Below are 23,875 nucleotides of genomic sequence, written 5' to 3'. Positions count from 1 at the left end.
ATGTAAGAAAAACTTTCGTGCAGTGTATGGAGAGGTGCTGTGGCTGATCGAATGTGTCAAAAGTGGTTGGCGAAGTTTCATGCTGCAGATGTCTCGTTGACGATGCTCGTTTGGGTAGACCAGCTGAAGTTGATAGTGATCAAATCGAGACATGAATTGAGAACATGTCTCAAATTCCATTATTTGATTATACAAGTATATATGCTTTTATACTTAACTATTCACATTTTCTAGGTACACCTAAAGCTTCATATCCTTTTAAAAATAACATCATTTAAAAATCTCAAAATCATTTCAGATGAAAACTGAGACGCAAGTGTCAGTGGTTAGCATTTTTTGTTTGTTTGGTCTCTTTACAGATGCTCACTGTGGACTGCTCAGCATCAAGTACCATTGTTGAGAATGTGGGATCATAAAAACAAACACATCTATATGTTTAGTAGCTACCTCTAGGTGGTCAGTTCCTTAATGTAAATACTCAAAAGGGACACTATATTAACTACATGTAGTTCCAAATGTATTATGGATTTTAATAAAGTTTTAATAACTTAGACAAATATTTTTACCTATTTGTTAAAGCTAAAATTTGTTGGTAGAGTTAGGTATTCCTATTGTATTTTTATCATTTACCTCTTAGAAGGCAGTGAATAAATAATCAAAATTTGCTTAGGTTGTCCAGTACCTGGCTGTCACACTACTTGAAGATGAAGATGTTGATGATGCCAATAATGATGGTGATGATGCACAAAAGAAATGGAATCTCCCTTTCCTCTTCTCTGGGATTTAAACTGGTCAGTAATAGGTCTCTATAGTCAGCACCCTTTCCCCTCAACCATCTGTCGGGTGTGCTTCAGGGTCGATGTAAGTAGGGTAACTATGAACCATGCTATCTGCTCAGCAGGAAGTGCAGTGATAGTATGGAAATGCACACTTTTCATCTTCCCAGTCCCGTATTGGAAACCAACTCTTAGTTCTAGTCTTAGAGCAAACACCATCTCCATCCCTACCCCACCCATACCACAAGATGAATTCCATAGTTGAAAAAGGGAAAGGTAAATATGGTTGATACCAATATTGACTAGCTCATATGGAACAGACTTTTATTCTCTAAGATGAAGGGTTTGGGGGACTGGGTGAAAAAGGTGAAGGGATTAGAAGTACAAATTGGTAGTCACAAAATAGTCACAGGGATTTAAAGGTGAAGGAATTAGAAGTACAAATTAGTAGTTACAAAATGTGTAAAGTACAGCATAGGGAATATAGTCACTAATATTGTATTGTATTACAACAATTAGTATAGAGATATACAACTAAATAAATTAGTTGTAGTAATTGGACACATTTCTCAATGAACATGGGCTATTTCACCATCAGAAGAAAAAGCTTCAACGATGGTACTTATTTTTATATATGCAGATAACATGAGCAGGCTGTCCTCCAAACCTAGCATCTTTCAACAAGTGTAGAAAACAGAACTCTACATTTAATCCATGTATCACTTCACCTTTAATACTTTTCTTACCCAATATCTTGCTGATGTTGGAGTTGTGCATGTCAGGAAAGGCTTGAAGGATTTTTCTTCGTTCATCTTTAGCCCACACCATGAAGGCATTCATTGGACGCTTTATGTGGGGTTCATTGCTACCACGCCCCCTGGATTCCCTGTAAATTCTTGATTCTGAGACTCCAGCACTTCCTAAAACCAGGAAATATTGTTTCACATTAGTGTTTAAACTTTTGACATTTCTACTCCTTTCATTAGTCTTTTAGTCTATTAAAATATCTGAAAATAAACAGTACATGTGATAATGGTACTTCCAGTTCTTAAGACAGATGCTTGTTGATGAAGTTTTTGTGATAAAACTTGTGGTGGCAAATGTTGTATTTTTAATCCATTTGTACTGCATTTCCCTTTCTTACAATGGTGGATTATTTCACCATTTACTTTTAAGAGCACCAAAAAAACTTGAATATGTGATCTTTGATGAAGATTGGAAAGAGAAGAGTTGGATGAGCTCAATAGACATGGAAGCTCTGTAGATATATTAAATAGGGGGAGAAGCTCACAAAGCTATGAAACACTAATGTGTTCTACAGAACAGATGCATACAGGTAAGTGGGTGTCTCGGCCACCAAAGGACTATCAGGACATAAAGTACTCACTCCCTCTTCCTCTCTTTGAGGTTATAAAATTGAAATGTTGGTAGATTAAATTTGGAGGGTAAAGTACAATATCACCTATAATGTGTCTGGCTTTTCTCTGAAATTATGTGCTAATAATAAGTGCATCAAATATGCTGATGCAGAATGATAGTCTGCTCCCCAAGAGATATTTAAAATAGGAAAATGGGCAAATAAATAGTTCCATGACTCTGGTTTTTTAAAGAATCAACAGCCACATTTAAGATAAAAATAATATATTCATTTCCCTTAATTTTGCCCCTAATGTCTAAGTTATCCAGAGACCCACTAAAAGTTACATTCCAATAAACAAGATTCATGATAATAAAACACAATCAAGAGTCCAAGAGTCACAGTGGAACCTTATGGAGCTGCAGTTACTCCTCTAGGTTTTATGTGACTTTGTAGAATAGCTACAGCAGACTAAAGAGCTTCTACAGGTACTTACATTTGGGGAGCGGGGGGCAGGGGGAAAGAGAGAGAGAGAGAGAGAGAGAGAGAGGGAGAGAGAGAGAGAAAGGGAGAGGCAACACACGAAACTCTGACACTAAGTTTTCCAGGGTTATCATTATAAAAGGTAGAAGAGAGGATATTGATAGCATAAAATTTAAAAAATAATTTGGAAGTCTTAGAGCATGTATTATTAATAAAAGCATTGTTTTTCCTCCTTCACATTCTTCTTCCTTTCTTTTCTTAATTTGAAGGAATAAGAATCAACCAAAATGGCCCAGATTTGAAGACCGCTACAGAAGCAAACCAAAACACACAGCATCTATATTGATGGAGTTTCTCATTATTTTTCATTCATTATATGCTCTTTGGTCTCACGAAGATTGGCAAATATTTTGCATATAAGCATGGCTGAATTTAAGAAACGACATAACAAATTTTGATGTTTTAATGCTGATTACCATGCATATATTTTATCATGCTAATACAACTTAAAATTTATGAGATATGTTATACCAGTAATTGTTTTTTTACTGACAAAAATGAGTGCTAATATATGGTAACATCTTTCTAAAATGGGTTTGTAACTAGCAAATGATCATTTGCACATCTGCCTTTCCTTGTTCTTACACCTTACAGCAACATAAGCGATAAAATAAATGTTATGTGGCTTCATCAACCTAAACAAGCTCTTTGTATGTACTTAGGCCAGTTCTGTCTTATCCAAGCAAAGTAGAAAATAGAAGGAAACGTTTGGATATAATAGGCCAGAAAAACACAGCCTTTTCTTGGCTATCCAGTTGAATAAAATTCAGTTTTGACAGAATTGTCTGGTTAAATGCTCAAGTCTGGCTAGTCCCTTGTACAGTGCAGAATTGGGCTTAAAAGAATTGGCCCAAGGCACAAATTGGCATTGTGTATTTTGGGAGATTCAAATGTACTCCTCTGTCCTGAAGAATGGTTTGTCCTGGCACAGGCTTTTCCATAGGCAGATGACTTCCTCTGGAATAGTAACAAGTTGGAGGACAGTGCTCTTATAATGCATATATGTCACCTGATACTGGAGGGACATTTCCAGCTGGGGCTTTGTGTAACAGCACTTTTTTCTTTTCCCCTCTTTGTGCTATTAAAATTATAGTATCAGTTTACTTAGTTGTCACTGCGGATGGTAGAAGTTCAGAGATGCAGACAACAGGAGTCTCGAGGCACGTGAGGAAGGCAACAGACTGGTAGCTGGAGTTCTAGGTGGGTTACAGGGAGGTGTAGGCAGGACACCTCACTGTATGGTAAGAGGAAAAGGTTTCAAAATGCAAGGAACCATCCTAAACACATCCTCTGAGCCATGTGTCTGGTCCAGGTTTGACAAATGAAAACTGGAAAATGAACCTATAGAGACAAATTGCTGAAAAGTTTGTTTCAGGTATAAGGAACAGAGGAAGCGAGCATCCTCTGAGCCATGTGTCTGGTCCAGGTTTGACAAATGAAAACTGGAAAATGAACCTATAGAGACAAATTGCTGAAAAGTTTGTTTCAGGTATAAGGAACAGAGAAGCGAGAGACAGGGTAGATGGTGACTGAGAATATTTGCTTTGGAATCATTCCATTTGAATCCAAGGCCTGCTTCTGGCACTTACAGCCCTGTGACCTTGGGAAAAATGACTCAAAATTGGAGGACCAATCTCTTTATCTGTAACACTGCTTCTCTCCCAGGCTGTGCTAAGGATGAGTGAGATGACTGATGCACAGCACTCAGCCGGTGCTTGGCTCATGGGGCCTGCTCAGTACACACGAGCTCCTCTCGTAATGGTCAGGTATGAGGTGACTGTCTTGTATATTTTTTAGCAGTTGCAACTGGCCCTAAATAGACACTCCTGCACACTACTGGAATGCATATGAACAACTTTCACAAACCATCAGAATCTCCACTCATATTGAAATCCATCATGGCATGGCTAAATTTTCCTTCTTCATTCTGTTTAACTGCCAATTGCTGAGTCAGACTTTCCAGTGTTGTTTTTTCCTGAAAAAAAAATTTATAATGAGAGCTCAATCTGGAAATTTTAATTATTCAAAGACATTTTTCTTCTCGGGCCATAGATAAATACATCAGCTTCGAGAAGGGATGGGATGTTGATTTATTCACCTTTGCACATTCAGCACATTATGTAATTAAAGCAAATGATCAACAGGATATTTGAAGACATTCTTATTCTTAGAATCCCCTTTACAGTCTTGACATTTGGATTTGGTATGCCAAAAAAATAAATGCTGGGATCCTTGGAGATAACCTTCCCAAATCACAAAATGTACATAGAAATTTCACAAAATAAACCTGTTTTGTAACATTTGGAACGCCTGCTTTATTTTTAGACAGACAGTAGAAGTGTAGAAGTGGCATAGGCCCTGGGGAAAGTCTTCCGATAGTTAGGTGACCAATTGATAGGAACATAAGTCAAGACTACTGCCCTCTGGTTGCCATCTCCTTAAATGCCATCTGCATTCCTCATGAAAGGGTAATGAAGACATTTAAATATTCATTGTTAATTGCTTGTCAAGGCTCTGTACATTCAATGTGAGTGCCTGCTACTTGGACCACAATTTGGTTTGGATTGCTAAGCCAAAATATTGAGTTGGCGAATTATTTGAAATACAAATACACCAAAATTAGATCTGCAAAGAAACCAAGTCATTTAAAAGCATGCAATGCATGGCTTGAATTCATAGAGAACATGACATTGCAAACTAAATTATTTTCAAGGAAAATATAATGTTTAATACAAACTACAGGAGATATTAAACCACTTCAAAATTAACTGGGTGAGTTTAAGAACAGAAAAAGCATGCAATGAAAAGTTTACAACTTTCTCTAGCGTGCTCCATCATTGCTCTGAGGACAATGTGGTTCCAAAATAGTTTTAAGAAAGCCATCTATTGGATTTCATAAAACTTGCTCATACTTCTTTATAACTAGTTACCTCATTTTCTGAAGAACACAGAACAAGTTAACCACATACACTGTGGAATAGCTATTGACACAATAAAATGTTCACAGGAATAATCAACTATTTAAGATAATTGTATTACAAGTGAAGAGCCTAAGTAATGTTTCCACCAATAGCCAAAAGGGTACTGAAATGAATATAGTGCATGCTTTACCTCTGCACAATCTCTGACAGTATGACAGTTGTACTTACTAGAGAAAAAATTCTTACTTTAGTGGCCTTGGATCTCCTATTCTCTATATGTCAAATTTTGTATGTGACTTATTAAAAATATTTTTACACTGTAAATCACTATAAAATATAGTAGGGAAACTGGGAATAAAATAGTTTTATCTACTTTAGTTCTATAAGGTTATCTAGTATGAACATTGAAATAAATTGTCAATTTAAAAATATAGAGCCTGTCCCAATTTGTTTTGTGTGTAATGTTGGTATTTTCAACTGCTTTATATGTTCTGGATTTTTTTTTTTTTTGCTGAGAGTCTGCTGTATATATTTAGTTAGCTGAGCTCAGGAGCACTAAGGATACCAGCTTGACAGACTCTCTTTATAGTAAATGTAACTGTTGAAGTAGGAGACAGTTACATAAAAAAAATCACATTCCATCAACATGATATGAGAGTCCCCAGGTCAATAAAGACTACTGTTCTGTCTTTGGGAAATATACTGGGCATGATCACCTCTCAGGTTTTGATTTAGCAGTGTGTAGGAAAATTATGCTACATATATTCTAGAGAGTTTTCCATTCTGAAGCAAAGTCTTTCAAGAAGAGAGAGAAAAATGAAGGTGATCAGAGTAGAAAAAGAATGAAATGTTAAGTGACTTCGAAGGTTTTGAGTTCATCTGTAAAGATCTTGCACCATCTTACCAAGAGGCAAAATTAGCAACCAATGAGTAGGAAAGCCACAGCAAGGTTTTACAATAGTGATCTCTCATCATCTACCTCTAAAGCACATACTATAAAGAATGACTCAATTAGTTACCCCAAAGTGGAATTTACAATACTGCTTAAGAGAATGTCAGTGCGAGATATTGGGAGTTAACATGGTAGAATGTACCTCTTTTGTGACATTTTGGGTAGTCATTTAAGCTAATTCTTAGACATGTGAACAGGGAAAATTGGAGGAATTGGAGAATAGGGTGACTTTAATTAAAACACATATAAATCAAAATGGTAACACTGCCACACTTTAGAGGCTCTCGATGAAAATAAAGTCAGAAGACCATAAAAGAATTGAGGCACGGAGGATATAAGAAAATGGTTACATGGTAAACATAGGTTATAAAATTATAGTGCTTATATTTTAAAAATTGTTATGTAATTCCATATAAAAACTGATCCTGTGGTAAAAATTTTTATTTAGTTCTTATGTATAAAGGTAGATTAAATCTACATGTGGATAGAAGTCTTAGATAATATACTGAACCACCAACATAAACAGATTGATTTAAGAATAGTTGCCAAGGTTTAAATTTAGTCTGTTTAGGCATGTAGGAGAAGAAAGTATTAGCTAAATGTTATAAAGCACAAATGATAGCACATTGGGAATATCCTCATTTTCTTCCAGTCCCACACATTTCAGGCTGTTCCCCTCGCAAGAGTCTACCTATGTACTATCAGTCTGAAACTCAACCATTTGAGATTCTTTTCCTTGGGTTAAATATTTCCCTTTCCAGAATCCTCTACTCAAGTGTGCAAATATTACTGAGAATGGTCTTATTGTCAAATTAATTCTTTGTAAATATAGGCAGTTAAAACAAAATGAGGGCAGAAAGGGGATAAATGGAAAATGATGATCATGGGAAACACCAAAGAAATTGAGTTTGGCAAAACAGAAAAAAATGTTGATGGGCAGAGGTGACAATTTTTACCAAATTTATATTCTTAGTTCAAATGGGTTCCAATAAAAACCACATTAATCAATAATTTATACAAAACAGGAATGCTTCATGCCTCCACTTTAAGATCAGTGTTCTAGAACACAAATCTAGTTACTTTACTGCCCTCTTAATACTGTTCAGGCACTGAAATGAAACTGACAAGATTCACTGACTTTCTTTTGTTACCTTTTTTCCTATTAGATATAAAACAAAAATCAAAGAAAAACAAACACATTTAAAGAAATACTTGCCAAAATTCTGTATTGCTCTGAGTAATTTCAGAGCAGAGGGTACAGATTTATTACTAAAAAGTACTCAAAATTAAATAGTCTTGACCTATATGCTTTCTTGCTTGGATAAAAACTAGTAATCAGGTAACTACTAGACTTCTTTTGGAAAGATGATTTTATCTGACCAATCAAATTGTATACAACTGTGTGGGTATACTAAGGTGGGAAACATTAGTTAAAGTCTGGTGTTACTTGAAAAAATCTTAGGATTCCATGTTGACTTGTACAAAGATCCAGATGAATGGTATCTCATCTACAGAAGAAGAGAGTTTTAGACTATACAGTTTCTTGGGGTCAAATGCATAACACTAAACGTCAACACTCAAAGAACTATTATTACTATGAATATTCACTTAGGGGATTTAGCAGCTGGTCTTGGATTTTGTGGCTTGTCCAGTGACTTGCAAAACGGGAAACAGCACATGTATATTTGTACGTGACACCAGGCCATTGTGGGGATCAACAAGAAGAACCACTAAATACCTAAAGAAACTCGGTCAATGAGTCAATTAGAAGTGGTCAGTAAAGAACTGTATTTTCTAAGTCAAGAACACTTTGAATGGCAAGAGGCCACAAGGATTAATGGGAAGGTGACATATTTGTAAGTACAGGCAATAACCCATCTAGAAAATAATGGATTTGGGGATCGGGAACATCATGGCTTAATGCAACTGCCTTATATATTAGCTATATTACTTTAGGCAAATTAATTATCTCCCCTGTGTCTCAGAATCCTGACTTGTAAAATGGGGTTAAAATATATGATATATTTTCATTAGTTTAAAAAATTTCAGATATACTTTTAATATTAGGTTAAAAAGTCAATGAGGGTAATTAAAAAGAATAAGATACTTTCTGACATATAACAATTATAGGAATAGTTAGTTCAGTGGGTATTAAGGACTCTGACATGGTTATGATCTTCTACTCTCTGTGGCCAAGGAGTGGACTAACGCGTTAAAGAGGAGAGTGCTGGTATCAACCCTAAAAATTACTGAGGGTTATTTTTTGTTCTTGTATGCCAGCTACAATAATATATTTAATACTTTTTAATTTTCCATTTGATGCTCACACATGATGGTTTACAGCTCCATCATATAAGTCAACCAGATATTTAAATTGAAAATTTCTCCTATTCCAATTACTTCAACTAATACAGAAAACATCTAGAAAGTCACAGTTTGTAAAATCTGAAATGTACATCCTTTGTTGATATTTAATAGAAAAATCAACACACACACACACACACACCCACACACCCACACAGACTGTACTTTAGAAGGGGTAGATATTTTCTTATACCTAAGCTTGAATTAAACAGTTCATCAGTAGATGGTTCCTCTATTACCCCTTGAAATTGGGATTCGTCTAAGTGATGAGCTTTGCTCCCTACCAGACACACATACACAAAGGGAGAGATGGGTTATGGATCAGCTATCATAATGGACATCCCTGAAATAAAGCTCACAAAGCTATAAAACTCATAAAAAGCACATGCATGAAATGACAGAACAGAGTGTGACTGTCAAATGTTGACTCAGTAATAGTTAAACTCCTTCTGGCTACACTTTTTTTATGGTCTCCTTCCATACTAATGACACGGGAAGAACAAAGAAACAAAAAAGGTTTTTAACCCTCCATTTATGTGAATCCCACAGACCACCAGAGAAGATGAAAGATTATTTATAATGTCATAACAATTTATTAGTTGGAATTTTTTTTCATCAGCTTAAGGAAAATACAAAGAAACAATGCATGTGTCTACCCCTCAAGCTCTCGGTTTCACCCTCGCTTATTAAGATCACCATTTCCTAAAAAATAATAATCCACCCACACAATCTAACAGCACAAACAGAAGAAAAGGCTTTTTTGTAAATTGTATATAAATTATATACAAATACATACACACACTCGCTCTCTCTCACACACATACTTCTTTCCAATATCAACAATAATGTAAGTTGAAATCATTCACTAATTTTACTCTGGTCAAATATTAATTTATCCATTAAGATGCTATCAGATACTTTGGTACTCCGAAATCTTATATTCCTTAGGAATATTTTTCCATTCATTTTCTCCATCAGAGTATCACAGGGGTAGATTCGCTAAGTAGTTGGAAAGGTCCTTAAGTGACCTCTGGTCTGATCATCTACAAAATCAGCCTTTTCCAATTCTGACTTTTTTTCCTCTTCTAAATTCCTCTAGATTCTCCTGGTAAAGAAAGCATGGATTAGGAGTCACAATATGATTTCAATTTCAATTTCCTTTTATGGAATTTGGTACCCAGCTTTATGAAATATTTCTTGAAGTATAATTCTAGCTAAATTTCTTAGAATTGTAATATCATTGGGCAACCTGATGTAACTGAAATGTATTGCAGATCAAGTTTTCTTAAGAAGTATTATGAAGTTGAAGGTAAATGAAATGGTTCTGAAGGAAACACACAGTTTCTATAAATTCAAGTCTTAATCCACATGAATAACTCTTCAAGATGGTAAAATGATGTGGAAAAAAATTGAATCCCTAGTTATGACTTTTAAAGAATTGATACTAAAGTGGAGGAAATATTAGAAAATTGATGACAAACAACTAATTCTGATGCATGAATGAAGAGAGAAATTTGAGGACCAATGTCACTTAATGTGTGTCCCAGAAAAGACAGAGCCTATTGTTATGAGGATTAGTTAAGAGCACTCAGTAGAGGATGTGGCAATATCAACAGGCTAGTAAGGATTAATAAAAACAATGGTATAATAGCCTCAGTTTTTTTTCCTGTAGGACCTGGAATGAAGGCCAGGAAAGTTCAATGGCTACAATCAATGTTTTGGACTTAAACTAAGCATTGGAATAGATTCCTACCAATATCCTGTTGTTAGTGTGGAGAAATTGCACAGGACCCAGGAAAAGACAGTTGAATGGAGTGGGAAAAGGAGATTAAAAATAGCTATCTTTAAATATCTTGAGACCCTCCATGTTTAAAATCAATAAAGACCTGTTATTTGTGAAAAAGAGATAGAATTTGGCCATATGTCGTCAAGAAAGGGAACACTGACCAACGGTTGTGAGTTACCTGGTGAAAGACGACACACCAGTGAAGGAAGAGTTCTCTGGGAGTCAGAGCTGTCTATCCCTTGAAAGGACTGCCTTGGGATGTGAAAAATTCTTTTTCCCTGGAGGTTTCCAAGCATTGGCTTATTAGAGATGTTGAAGAGCTAATCCAAGGTCAGGTGACACGTTGGATTAAAGATCCTTTTCATTTTGTTAGAAACCTAACCTGCAATTCTATGTTCTACTTAACATCTTTTCTCTATCCATAAATGATAATTTCCTCAAAAGTTGTTTAAGTTTCAAAACTTAAAGGCACTCCATTTTTAATCAAGAATAATATAATCATTTCTTTAAGTTCAAGAAAGATAATTCAGCCCTGGCTGGTGTGGCTCAGTGGATGGAGTGCAAACCTACAAACCAAAGGGTTGCCTGTTCAATTCCCAGTCAGGGCACATGCCTGGGTTGCAGGCCAGGTCCCCATTAGGGAGTGCATGTGAAGCAACCACACATTGATGTTTCTCTCCCTCTCTTTCTCCCCCCCTTACCCTCTCTATAAAAATAAATAAATAAATTTTTTAAAAAAGAAAGATAATTCAATTTATTAAAAACAAAAATGTGCTTATTAAAATATATTTTATGAAGAGATTGCCCAATAATAATCAGATTTAGTGATTTGGGTACTTTGTAAAAGGCACAGTTATATGTGCTCAATTCAACAGTATAATTTGGTTCTTCAACAGGAAAACCAGTGCCATCATGGAGAAGTCGTCATGGGGGTGGGCTGTATGATGCAGAGAAAAGCCACTCAAGGAATCTGCAGAAAACAAACCACTCACAAATGTAGGCAAGAATATTGTCATGGTAAAACACTGACCCTTATCTATTTGTCGATGGCGCTTATGGTGGGTGCATGTGGAAGAGGAGGCAGGAGAGGAAAACAGTAAGACCCAAGGTTTCAAATGGCTGTATATATGGTCAGCATTCCATGACAGTCTAAAAGTGGCTTTGATGTAATTTCAGACCAGGGTGGATATAGATACTATGCACACTGAGTCAAATCAGAAGAGTTAATGGGAAAAAAACACAGGAGGCTAACAGAGACAAATGATAGAGTTCACCGCATACACAGGATGTCCAGTAGGTGGGAGGGCTGCACAGATGGAAACAAACTGGATGCTGTCTGATAATTGTTCTATAAACAATGGGTAACTCAGTTACTCAGTTGTGTATAGAATTATTCTCTTTAGCTTTCCTTTTCATGAAATAAAAACTATGAAACTGTCAGCATTCTTAATAAATGAAGCCTCAGTAGCCAGTAGTTACCTCAGTTAAATAAATATAATTGGACTATTTGAAAGAATCGAGGTTTGGTTCAGAAATGCTGGGTCTGACAAATAGAAGCAGGCACATCAGGGTTACAGTTCACTTCTCAATTATCTGCGGCGGTTTAGAGGACGGGAGAGAAAAACGTAGTTTAGAATAGATATTTAGATCTCACTTAATGAACTCTAAAATTTCACGTTTTATCAGAGCTGCTACAAAATGCAAAGTAAGATTGAACATATTCTTTTTGTTTTTTTTTAGTTTATTCTCTGGTGAAGGGGCTGATGCATGGTGAAGAAAGGAAGATCCAGAAAGGCAGCTGAAACAGGAAAAATAAAGACTTAGAAAAAATATACAAATTGTGGAGATGGTCTTTGCTCAAATGAGGTTTTTGTCATGTAGACTCAGAAAGGACACACTCACTAATGCACATGACCAGCCCCGGGGCAGGCACTGGGTGACTTGCACGAACCCCAGCGTGTCCACTGGTCCGTTAGAAAAGACACTGAAGTTCTAGCCAGACAACCTTGGTTCACGAACCAATCTACCACTTCAATTCCTGTCATTTTTGCAAAATTTGGGGTATTTAAAAAAATTTTAAAGCACAGATAAGCATACTGTTGTGCTTATATTGCAGAACATATAGGGTTGAAATGTAATGTGAAAGCACTCTGAAAATGGGAGGACACAAAATAAATGTCAACAGCCCTTATTACTCCTAGGACTCATGAGCAAGTCCTTCTCATTTGATCTTCAGGATGAGGAAGGGAGCAAGAGAGAAGGGAAGGGAAGGAAAGGCCATTCTTAAGAAACCATGGTTTAAAAGGGAAGAGTTCCAGTCCCCAACAGCAAAAGTGATTCTTATTTTATGTATGGGGAATTTAGAAAAATTGGAAATGTGGGGTCATATATGCAAATTTATAATCCTATCACTTCTGTATAATTATGTTTATGATCTTTTAGTCATATCTATCTACTGTGAAAATATACTTTAAAATATCTAGATTATCTAAATTGTTCTCTATATAGTGTTTTCAAACTGCCTTTTTATAGTGATTACCAGAGGGAAGGAGAGTGGGGGAGGTGGGGGGCAAAGAGGGATGAGTGGTGACGGAAGGAGACTTGGGGTGGTGAACACAATACAATATGCAGATGATGTATTATAAAACTGTGCACCTGAAACCTCTATAGTTGTATTAAGCAATGTCACCCCAACAAATTCAATAAACATTTAAAAAAAAAGAATACTATTGTAAGCATAGTCTCAGATCTTTGAGTGAAGGGATAATCTCAATCATCAGAGAGGCCGGTGGGTGTCTCTCTGAAAGCCCCCTCTGGTGTGCCCTGCATGACCCATTTTACTGAGCCATCCTGCACCACCCTGTACCAGAATGATGTAAAGAACACAAGACTCTCTGTTTGAAAACATGCATAGCTTTTCTAGGCTTGAAAATTAAACCATAAAAAGTTTAGTGAAAAAAAAAACCCTTTAAAAAGCTCCTTAAAAACTCACACCATAATTGCTCCCCACCAAGCGTGGGCACTTGCTAGCTGCAAGTAGTGGCACTGTGACAAATGTAGCAAAACTGAAAGCGGGCTATACTAAGAGAAAGAAAAAGTCTTCCACTGGCCATCTGTGAAAATAAGGCATGTGGCCATTAAATGCAGAGGCTGTAAATATACACAAACTCCATGAAGCAAATGGCAAAAAAAGGACTAAACTTCAAGCTCAAACAAATCAAAATGTTTAATGCATAGTTACCACTGCTGGACGAAAACAGCTCTGATCTTTGCAGTCTGCAATCTCGGCATGTATTTCAATTAAATACGCCCAAAAAGAAAAGAAAGAAATGAAAAGACACAGAAAAAAACCCATCTGGAACAAAAGACTATAGACAGCCTATACTCAATTTCTGGAAACAAACAGCCCCTTTAACTTGCACCAGCCTGTCGAGAATGTCGATTGGAATTATTGAAAGGCTGACATATAGAGTGATGGATGGGTGATGACATAATACCTATTTGCCTTTTTGTCATGGTCTTTCAAAACGGGCTGCTCTGTGCTGATAATATTCACTGAGGGGTTTTCCTCTCCTTTCCTGTCCCATAAGAAGTGTTCCCTAGCTAAGACCCTCAGAATTAAGAAGGTTTTATGAATGAAAAACAAAAGAAAAGGGAAGCTAAGAATCAAATGCCAACTTGCATGTAAGAAGCTGGTCTAGATTTTTAAATAATCAGTTGCCTAGAAAGCAGTTCCCCATCCATTTATATACATTTGCAATGTAGAAGACTCCAGCAATAAAAGGCAAGTATTCAACACCAGATTTTGTGTATCTTTTAGAGTCACCAAATACATAATTATATGTAGAAACTTAAAAATAATATATATTCACTTTTATAAAGATAAAATATCAATCATTTTGTTATTTTCATTTGTTCCTAGGCAAATTCTAGCCAGTGGCTTTAAAAGTTTAGGGATTTCTTTTTACACACACATACACTCCCCACACTCCACCCCTTAGTAAAAGCTCCTGCTTGACCACAACTGTTGCAATATTTCATTTCCTCCTGAAGGATTAATCTAACATGTTTTTTTCCTTCATAAAGTCTCTCTCTAACCACTGAAATATCTAATCCCAATTTGACTTTTCTAATGCATTTCAACTAAAGGAAGCATCATCAAAAACAATTTATAAATCACTAAATAATTGTAGAATCTTCCACTGAATGCAGAGGCATGAGTCCCTTCATATTCACCTTTTTCAAAGAAAAACCTGTAGTTCACAGTTGCTCACATGCCTCCTCCTCGTCTCAGGGAAGGGGCATGTGTTAAGTAATGCTGAACTAGATGCGCTGTGTCAGTTTCTGAAGAGTTAACACTGCTGGCCCCATCCATCAGATGGCCAGCGAAGCATCAGGAAAGAATGATGGATGTAAAATTATTACAGGGCTGCCATCCGATACACTTACTGCCATTTGTAACTAATGCTGGGACTGACACACTTTTTTCATTATTAAACATCCACATTAAGTCAACATTGGTCACTGTCGTTTCACGTTTGGCACTCTGTTAGAGGGAAAGAAAAGGGATGACAATGGCAGCAAAGAGGAGGTTGTAATGGAAGAATTTCCAAGTGCCAGAGTAATGAAAAGTCACCTTTAGTTACAAATCTGCCTAGGTATATAGTCTGTGGTAAAGCTTCTTATGGATATGACTGACAACTGGAAAGAGAAACTGATGTTATTACTGAGTAAATTATAATCTACAATATACATGTTATTCACCAAATTTTCATCTTATTCTATGGAAATTTGCAAAGAATTTTCACTGAATCTCAGAAGAAAAAGTAAGACATTTTTCCAGCTATTCTACCTTGTAGTTCTAGATGCATTCATAGCACGTGCAGGGGTTTAAATTTCAGGTACACTAAAGGCAATTAATATTTAGTGAATACATTCTCTCCCTTAAGAAATGTATGCACATATTTGCATGTTTGTTTTTGTGAATGACATCTGTTTTATATCAGACAAGCAATACAGAAGTTGGCCTTAACAGGTAGAGAGCATGTGTGTGAACACTATTTAATGATTCAACCTGTTACCAAGCAATGCCTTCTTTTGGATGTGATTGCATATGCTATAATTCTTTATGAACCAGAGGCAAGTTATATGGAAGGTCCTAAACATGTAACAGAGGGAAGAGCAAAAGTAGTTACATGGATGACAACAAATATGAAACAATAAAAACAAAGCAGTTTCAAGAACTTTGATCTAACATTTCTAATGCAGCTGTGGATCACAATGGCCTTTTCCTAACCAGTAGCCATTCTGGCTCTTTTTTTCTTTCTTGCCAATATTATCTTTAATCTTAATATATCCCTCGATTTGAGGAAGGATAGAATAAGGGCTCTCATTCTGTCCCAGAAAATAATTCATGATCAATTTAAAGCAATCTCTCTTCCTTTACCTAGTATCGTTACAAAGATCTGCATGTGGCCCAGCACTGCCCAAAGGAGAGGTGTGCGGAAGCCAACCTGAGGGGTGCAGTAAAGCATCCTTCTGAGAATAACATGAAAAACAAGGCTATGTGAATGAAGGAGGAATGAAAAACATCCCCATGGGAATGGAGACTGAACTTAGCAAAGAGAAAACTAATTCCCCTTCCTAGAACTGCTTGCCTTCATGGGATTGCTGTAGGTGTAACAACAGGTGTGGTTCTGTAAGAAAACTAAGAAAATCACAGAAATTTTAACCTGACTCAGTGAGCTGATAAACTAATGTCACCAACCTTCTGCTCCTTACTTCATTATAAGCGAAAACTTAATCCTTGTTGAAGCTACTGTATTTAGATTTCTTGATACATGTAATAATTACATTTCTTTTTAAAAATGTTATCATTTTTTATTTTCAATTACAGTTAACATAAATTATTATATTAGCTTCAAGTGTACACCCCAGTGACTAGACATTACATAACTTACTAACTGATCATCCCGATATATCTCGCTCCCATCTGACACCATGCATAGTTATTAGAATATTATCGACTGTATTCTTTATGCTGTGCTTTTTATCCCCATTATAATTCTTTAACAACCAATTTATAATTCTTAATTCTTTCACTTGTTTCACCCATTCTCCAGCCCCCCACCCCCCACAGTTTGGCAACTGTCAAAATGTTCTCTGATTCTGTGTGTCTGCTTCTGTTGTGCTTGTTCATTTATTTTGTTTTTAGATTCAATTGTTGATAGATATGTATTTATTGACATTTTATTATTTATATTTTTTATCTTTTTTTCATATTCTTAAGGCCATTTAACATTTCATATAGCACTGATTTGGTGATGATGAACTCCTTTAGCTTTCTCTTGCCTAGAAAGCTCTTTATCTGTCCTTTGATTCTAAATGATAACTTTGCTGAGTAGAGTACTCTTGGTTGTAGGCCCTTGCTTTTCATCACGGAATATTCCTCACAAATACCTTCTGGCCTACAAAGTTTCTATTGAGAAATCAGCTGACAGTTTTATGGGAGCTCCCTTGTAGGTAACTAACTACTTTTCTGTTGCTGCTTTTAAGATTTTTTCTTTCTTTTTAACCATTGGCTTTTTAATTATGATGTATCTTGGTGTGGGCCTCTTTGGGTTCATCCTGTTTGGGGATCTCTGCTCTTCCTAGACTTGTATGCCTATTTCCTTCACCAAATTAGGGAAGTTTTCTGTTATTAGTTTCTCAAACAGGTTTTCAATTTCTTGTTCTGCTTCCTCTCTTTCAGGCACCCACATTATGCAAATGTTAGTGTGCTTGAAAATTTCCCAGAGGCTCTGTAGAGTATCTGCATTGGGGGGAGGGGTTCTTTGTCTTTTTGCTGTTCTGATTGGGTGTTTTTTGCTTCCTTATATTCCAAATTGCTGATTTGATTCTCAGCTTCATCTACTGTACTATTGAGTCCCATAACTTATTCTTCATTTCAGTTAGTGTATCCTTCATTTCTGGCATGTCTTTTTTAATACTGTTGAGGTTCTATTAAATTAATTGGCATCCTTTTACCCAATGTTTTGAACTCTGCATCTAGATGTTTTTCTCGATTATCTTTAGTTCTTTTTCTGGAGTCTTCTTCTGTCTTTTTTTTTTTTTTTTTTTTTTTTTTTTTTTTTTTTGGGACATGTTTCTTTGTCTCCTCATTTTGGTAAGCTCCCTGTGTTTGACTCTATGTATTAGGCAGAGCTGCTACATCTCCCAGGCTTGGTAGAATGGCCTAATATAGTAGGTGTCATGTAGGATCCAGTGACACATCCTCTCCAGTCACCCAAGCTGGGCACTCGAGGTGCACCCTCATGTGGGCTGTGTACACCCTCCTCTTGTGGTTGAGCCTTGATAGCTCTTGGCATGTCAATGGGAGGGACCAACCCGCAGGCCAATCAGCTGCAAGCACTGGCTGCAACCACCAATCATTGACTTCCTACCACCTTGGTGAATCAGTTATGTATGGGCCCACCCCACAGAGCAGGACTTACTTCAGAAGAGCTCTGGTGAACAATGAGTCCAGCCCTTGAGTGTTTTGTTTATGCAGGTGGTTGGGTGGTAATAATCTGACATCATCTAAACCTGTCCACTGGGTTTACTGTCTCTGAGGCCTCCTGAGATATGCAGGCCATTGTCAGCTGCCACCTGTGTTCTGTCCAGGACCCCCCCAGCAAGAACTACAAAAAGATCTACAGATAGCTGCTACTTGTGCTGGGCTTGGAGATGCCCAATCAAATCCAAGCTGCAAACCAGGGCAGGCTTCTGCTAAAGCCAGGGGTGGGGCCAGTTAGCAAGAGGTACGAGGTTTGCTGAGACCAGATGCTGCTTGTTTGAAAGATTTTATTATTATTTTTTAAGATTTTATTTATTTATTTTTAGAGAGGGAAGGCAGGGAGAAAGAGAAAGAGAGAGAAACATCAATGTGCGGTTGCTGGGGGTCATGGCCTGCAACCCATGCATGTGCCCTGACTGGGAATCAAAACTGTGACACTTTGATTCGCAGCCTGCGCTCAATCCACTGAGCTATGCCAGCCAGGGCTGTCTGAAAGATTTTAGAAAAATATAAAGCATGAGCCCAAACAGGCTATTTGTATAGGAAAGTCACTCACTGGAAGCAGTTTGGGTAGGCCTGAAAGTTGGGTGGGGTGGGGCCTCAGGGAATCACCAGGGTAGGGTAAACAGTGATAGCCAGGATGAAAGAGGCTCAGATATGGCACCTGCCTTCCAGCTCTGTGGGGGAAGGGCTCAGCAAAGAAACAATAGCCTCTGCCAGCTCTTCTGTCTGGGAGAAAGCTGTCCCCCAGTTCTTGTCCTGATGATGGACATTCCAGTTCCTCCCCAAATGCCTCTAGTGCCTTTCAAGCTGCTGTTCCCCACACTGGAGCTCAGAGGGAATGAGTCTGAGTATGTTTATTTTGGGGACCTTTACAAGGAGCTGCCTGGGACTCCAGAAGCTTCCATCTTCCTTATCCTCAATCACTGCTGGGTTTTACAGCCAGGAGTATGGGAACTTCTCTTCCTGGCACTGGAACCCTGGGCTGGGGTGCCTGATATGGGCTGGTACCCCTAGATCCTCCAGGAGGGACCTCCACAGCCCAGATACCGGTCCTGATTTTTCCACCACATGTAGATGTGGGACCAGCCCCTTTCACAACTCTGTCCCTCCTACCAGCCTTGATGTGGCTTCTTTCATTCCCTAGTTTTAGAACTACTATTCAGCTCGATTTCAGGTGGTTCTGAATGATGGGTTTTCAGTAGTTTAGTTGTAATTTTGATGTGATTATGTTTACTATCTTGACTGAAGGTTTAAATACATTCCTTACCAATATTACAGCATAAGTATCATTTTCCTAAGATAACAATATTGGGAGTGAGAGGAAAGGGCAGGGAAACTTCTGGTCTATTCTTCATTTCAGTCCAGAGCATTGGGTCTCTATTATATTTGTATTGCCTGGTGGACTCACCTTTTAGTTATGGATACCTTCAAACTCAAGGTCAGAACCTGCATATGCAGTTGAATGTGTGGCTAAAACTGCCATTTACATGTTAATGAGGCAAAGTGGGTGTTTTTTACAAAACAAATATATGAGGGTCTTCTTTCTGAGTCTTTCTACCTAAGAGGCTTACGTATTCATCCATAACACTAATCTGTAACAGAGCTGTGTGGTAAAAAGATAACATTATTTGAATATACAATCAGGCTATAATTAACCAGAGATGACAATTATAAATAACACTGTGTCCCAGAGTTTCCAAGAAACCTGACACACACAGTTCTTGAGTATGTTGAAACACTTCCAAGAAAAGTTAAGCAGTACAAAATCTTTTAGAAGTCTTCAATTAAAATGTGTTTCGGTAAAAATGACCTTCATTGCATGCTTTAGTACATGTTGCCGGAATACAGTTATCCCTTTCTTCACACCTCTAATTGTTTTCACTGTCCAATGCAGCTTTTCAGAATTAAGACTTTCTAGTTGGGACAACCATACCGGTCATCTGAAATGTGAAGAAAAGTTAATGTGTATAACGTCTGTGTACTCAAAAAAAAAAAAAAACCAGACTTCCACTACAGGATTCCAATTATCTGGATCTAAGTTTTGCTATCACCTTTTAGACTGATGGAAAGCACCAGGCTGTTTCTTTCCTCCTTTCCTTTCTCCCAGCTTCTTCCTATCTTCTTCTCTCCCTTATTGTACCCGCTCCTTATATTTTCTGGGTTATGAAAATTGAGAGTATTGTTTTAGAGAGAAAAAAATTCTCCTTTTGTGATTCACATGACATGAGAATATAATAGTGTAAACTATAAAAGGATGTTATCCTATGTTCTGTTTGTCTTTCATTAAGAACTACAAAGGAAAACGTCAAACCAATTCTACCTATGCTTTGGCATGGCTAAAATTGGATGATTGTAAAAATTTATTAAAAAGATAGGTACTTGAGAAATACACAATATATTTAGTGATGCCACTTTATGTGGAAGAACAAGTATCCATCTTTGTCAACTCAGGTATATAACTGGTCTGATATGTTAAGCCATATGGGGTCCTTATTCAATTCCCATAGATAGACCTACAAACATAAATATGTCATGATTAATGGTCAAAATAATTTGATCTCAACTATAAACACTATAAAGGCAGAGGACGTTTTTCTTATTCATTGCAGCATCTCAAGTACATAGCATCATCCCTAATACATGGTAGGTGTTAATGTTGAATACTTACTGATTGAAATATATAAATTTGACATCATCTCATTCCCATGAGTTGTACAGACATATATTGATCATTGATATTGTAGAAGTGATACCAAAGTTAGTTCAAGAAAAGGCAACCACAACAATACCCATTTCTAAGAGAGCCTCAATGATCGTAATTTCATTGTCAGGTGTGAAGGGTAACATATGGGGTGAACTAGTTTGGATCCTGCTGAAAATGTCTACATACACATTATGAGAGTTTGCCATGTTATTATACTAATGGAACTGCTCACCTTCATATTTTAAGATTTTCACTTGAAAACTCATAAAAGTACAAGAGTTTAATTGAAGATGTTAACACAACTGCATCAGAAATGCATGGTTAAGACATCTTAATTGGCCAGCAAATTTTGGCAGGTATTATTTCAAAAATAGTCTTTTAAAAATGTTATTATAATTCTACAAAAGAGGAAAACTGAAAGCAGCAGCTTTCAACAGAGGCAACTCTAGCTCCTGCACCTCGAATAGGAAGTGCTAATCAGAGAAATAAAATAAAGTATAATGGTGGAAGTGGAACAAGAAGTGGAAATGAGGTCCCCTAACAATGGACAACTATGGAATGAAATCAATGCAGATGGTTCCACTCCTGTTACTTAATCAAAAGGCTGAGCAGAGTCACTGGAGCTAGGATAAAGTCATGTGTTAGAACAACAGCTGATCTGTATTAGAGAAGATTAACTTGCAGTGCCATGGTGGAGGGCCCAGGATTATTTTATGCACTTCCATTGCTTTACAAGCCATCGGCACAATTATTGCCCTCCGATGTGAATGACTGATCTGTAACCAGAGCTAAACTGCATGCTGCTTAGGGGCCTAGGAGCTTCATGAAGATGAATTTCCATACCATCAAAGTGCTTTTAATGGGCTCCCTGATCCAACCACAAGGCCTGTTTTGCAAGTATATAGAACCTAGCATGAAGGCTTCCTGTCCAAAAGGATTTGGTCGGTTGTCACTTGACAATTCCCAGCCAGCACAGGGGAGGAGAGGGGGGAGATAGGTAGAGTTGTCTCTGCTTTGGAGGATTAAAAAAAAAGAAAGAAAGGTACAGATGCTTGCTGAATGCAACCAACTGCTGTATCCACAGCTGAATTCAATGCGCTTAACAAATAACGGCAATTTAGCTATGCTTGCGAGGAATAGCTTGAGTCACTTTGCATTAGCATCTGGCTGAGTGTTAAACTCATTTCTACACCGGGAGCAGGAAAAAAGGAATTTCTGTTCAAGCATCCTTTCAAGAATGTTTAAATATTTGAATATAAATTCCTTTATGCTTGCTATCATTTCTTCTCATAGCTGTCACTTTGCTTTTCCCCTTCCCTTCTGGTGCTGAGCTAGAAAAATTTTGTGCCCTTCTTGCTGCACCAATGTGTTCGTATGTCGTGAGACTGCAAGGGATGATATACTGACCCGTGTTTTGCGCTCCCCTTTAGAAACAGAACAGAATTAAACTTTTGGACCCATATTTGGACCAGAAAAAAAAGTATGGTTATGATAAGATCATGCACATACTTCTTCACTATGCAGACTGCCAGTTTCTTAGAGATTATAAAGCCAGGGTGACCAGAAAGCTATCCAAAGTACCAAACTGCTCCTTCTCTACAATGCCATTTGACTCATGTTTCCTGTGATGATTAACTATCAAGTTATTGCTCAGAAGTTGGTCATTTTCCCCTTTTACCTATTGTAGCTATGTCAATAGAGGGTTATGTAAAAGAAATTCAATAACTTTGAATTGAAGTTTAAGATTTCAATTCAAAGCAGATAAAACATTACCAAAAGAAGTACATCACTATAAGCTTCCTATAATTTATATTTTTCTGAATAAAATGCAATCTAGTTTAGGTAAGAGTTGAAACTTATTACACATCAGATAAATTCAGAAGTTTCACTGGTCTTTAGTAGAATAATAATGTCCAAGCTTAGAAAAATCTCATTTTGTTTTATAATAAAGTTAAATTTTCCAATTGTGCAGTCACCTAAAACTTGACCGTGCTTTACATTAGAAACATATGACAAGCTCAGGATCCTAGATACTTAGATTATGAGCATGGGTATCATCCAAGCTTATGCTGGTTAAAGAAGATTCAGCATTTCCAAATCCAGCTCATCCCCAAATACAAGTTAAGCATCTCTATAAAGCAAAACTTTCACTCAGACTCATATCACAGATGCCATTTCATTTTAATACAAATGGATAGCAGAAAAGGAGATATTAATTGTCAATGAAGTTTGAAGACAGATACAAGATAATTATAACCCTGCTATATATTGCTGGTTTTGATTAGAATGGACATGCAGACTTCTGAATGACAGAAGAAAAAAGTGAGAAGAACCATTATTTTGAGGTGATGAGAAGATTGAAAAGGCAAAAAAAAAAAAAAAAAGAAGAAAAGCGTTCAGGAAATTGAAGTGTTTTTGGAAAGTCAGTTAGTTTATGAACTAACCTTTTCTGTCCGGCAGTTATTGAGACCTAGACTATTCACAACAGCCACCTTCCCATCAAGCACCTGTTGTTCCCGCCGAAGTTGCTCCTTCATCTGCCGAGCTTCTTGGATTGCCTTGGTGACAGCATCGTGGTCATTTAAGTAACCTGAAGATGTGACAGAACAAAGGATATATTTTGTGCAAATGCATGGATAAGTTAACCTTTAACCATAACAATCACTTCTTTTGGGGGTAATGGCTAGTGTCTGGCATATAATAATGCTTAGTAGAATTTATCTAAATGAATGAATGAATAAGTAATTGATGATTGATTCACAAAGTTATATATGAACATGGTGCCAAACATCTGTAATAAAAATATAATATTTAAGTGAAATATAATTGTCTTCACACATTTGGAAAGAAGTTTAAAATACTATTTTTAAATAAACTCTTTTTAGTTACGTGAATATTTTGTAGTACAAAACTA

General features: G+C 36.9%; 1 protein-coding gene across 9 annotated transcripts in view; it reads right to left on the bottom strand.

Moving 5' to 3' along the window:
* Positions 1-23,875, bottom strand: part of SOX5 (SRY-box transcription factor 5) — a 931,891-nt gene that overhangs the window by 11,226 nt on the left and 896,790 nt on the right. For 8 of the 9 annotated variants that reach the window (XM_036017301.1, XM_036017302.1, XM_028531943.2 and 5 more), the window contains 3 exons: positions 23,406-23,551; positions 4,543-4,651; positions 1,523-1,696 (listed from right to left, as the gene is read on the bottom strand). In XM_036017301.1, the coding sequence (XP_035873194.1) occupies positions 1,523-1,696; positions 4,543-4,651; positions 23,406-23,551 (429 nt within the window). The remainder of the gene's footprint in view (positions 1-1,522; positions 1,697-4,542; positions 4,652-23,405; positions 23,552-23,875) is intronic. The other variant, XM_036017304.1, reaches the window with a different exon arrangement.

Source organism: Phyllostomus discolor, chromosome 2, assembly GCF_004126475.2.
Source record: "Phyllostomus discolor isolate MPI-MPIP mPhyDis1 chromosome 2, mPhyDis1.pri.v3, whole genome shotgun sequence".
Lineage (NCBI taxonomy): Eukaryota > Metazoa > Chordata > Mammalia > Chiroptera > Phyllostomidae > Phyllostomus > Phyllostomus discolor.
This window is presented reverse-complemented; position numbering and strand designations above follow the sequence as displayed.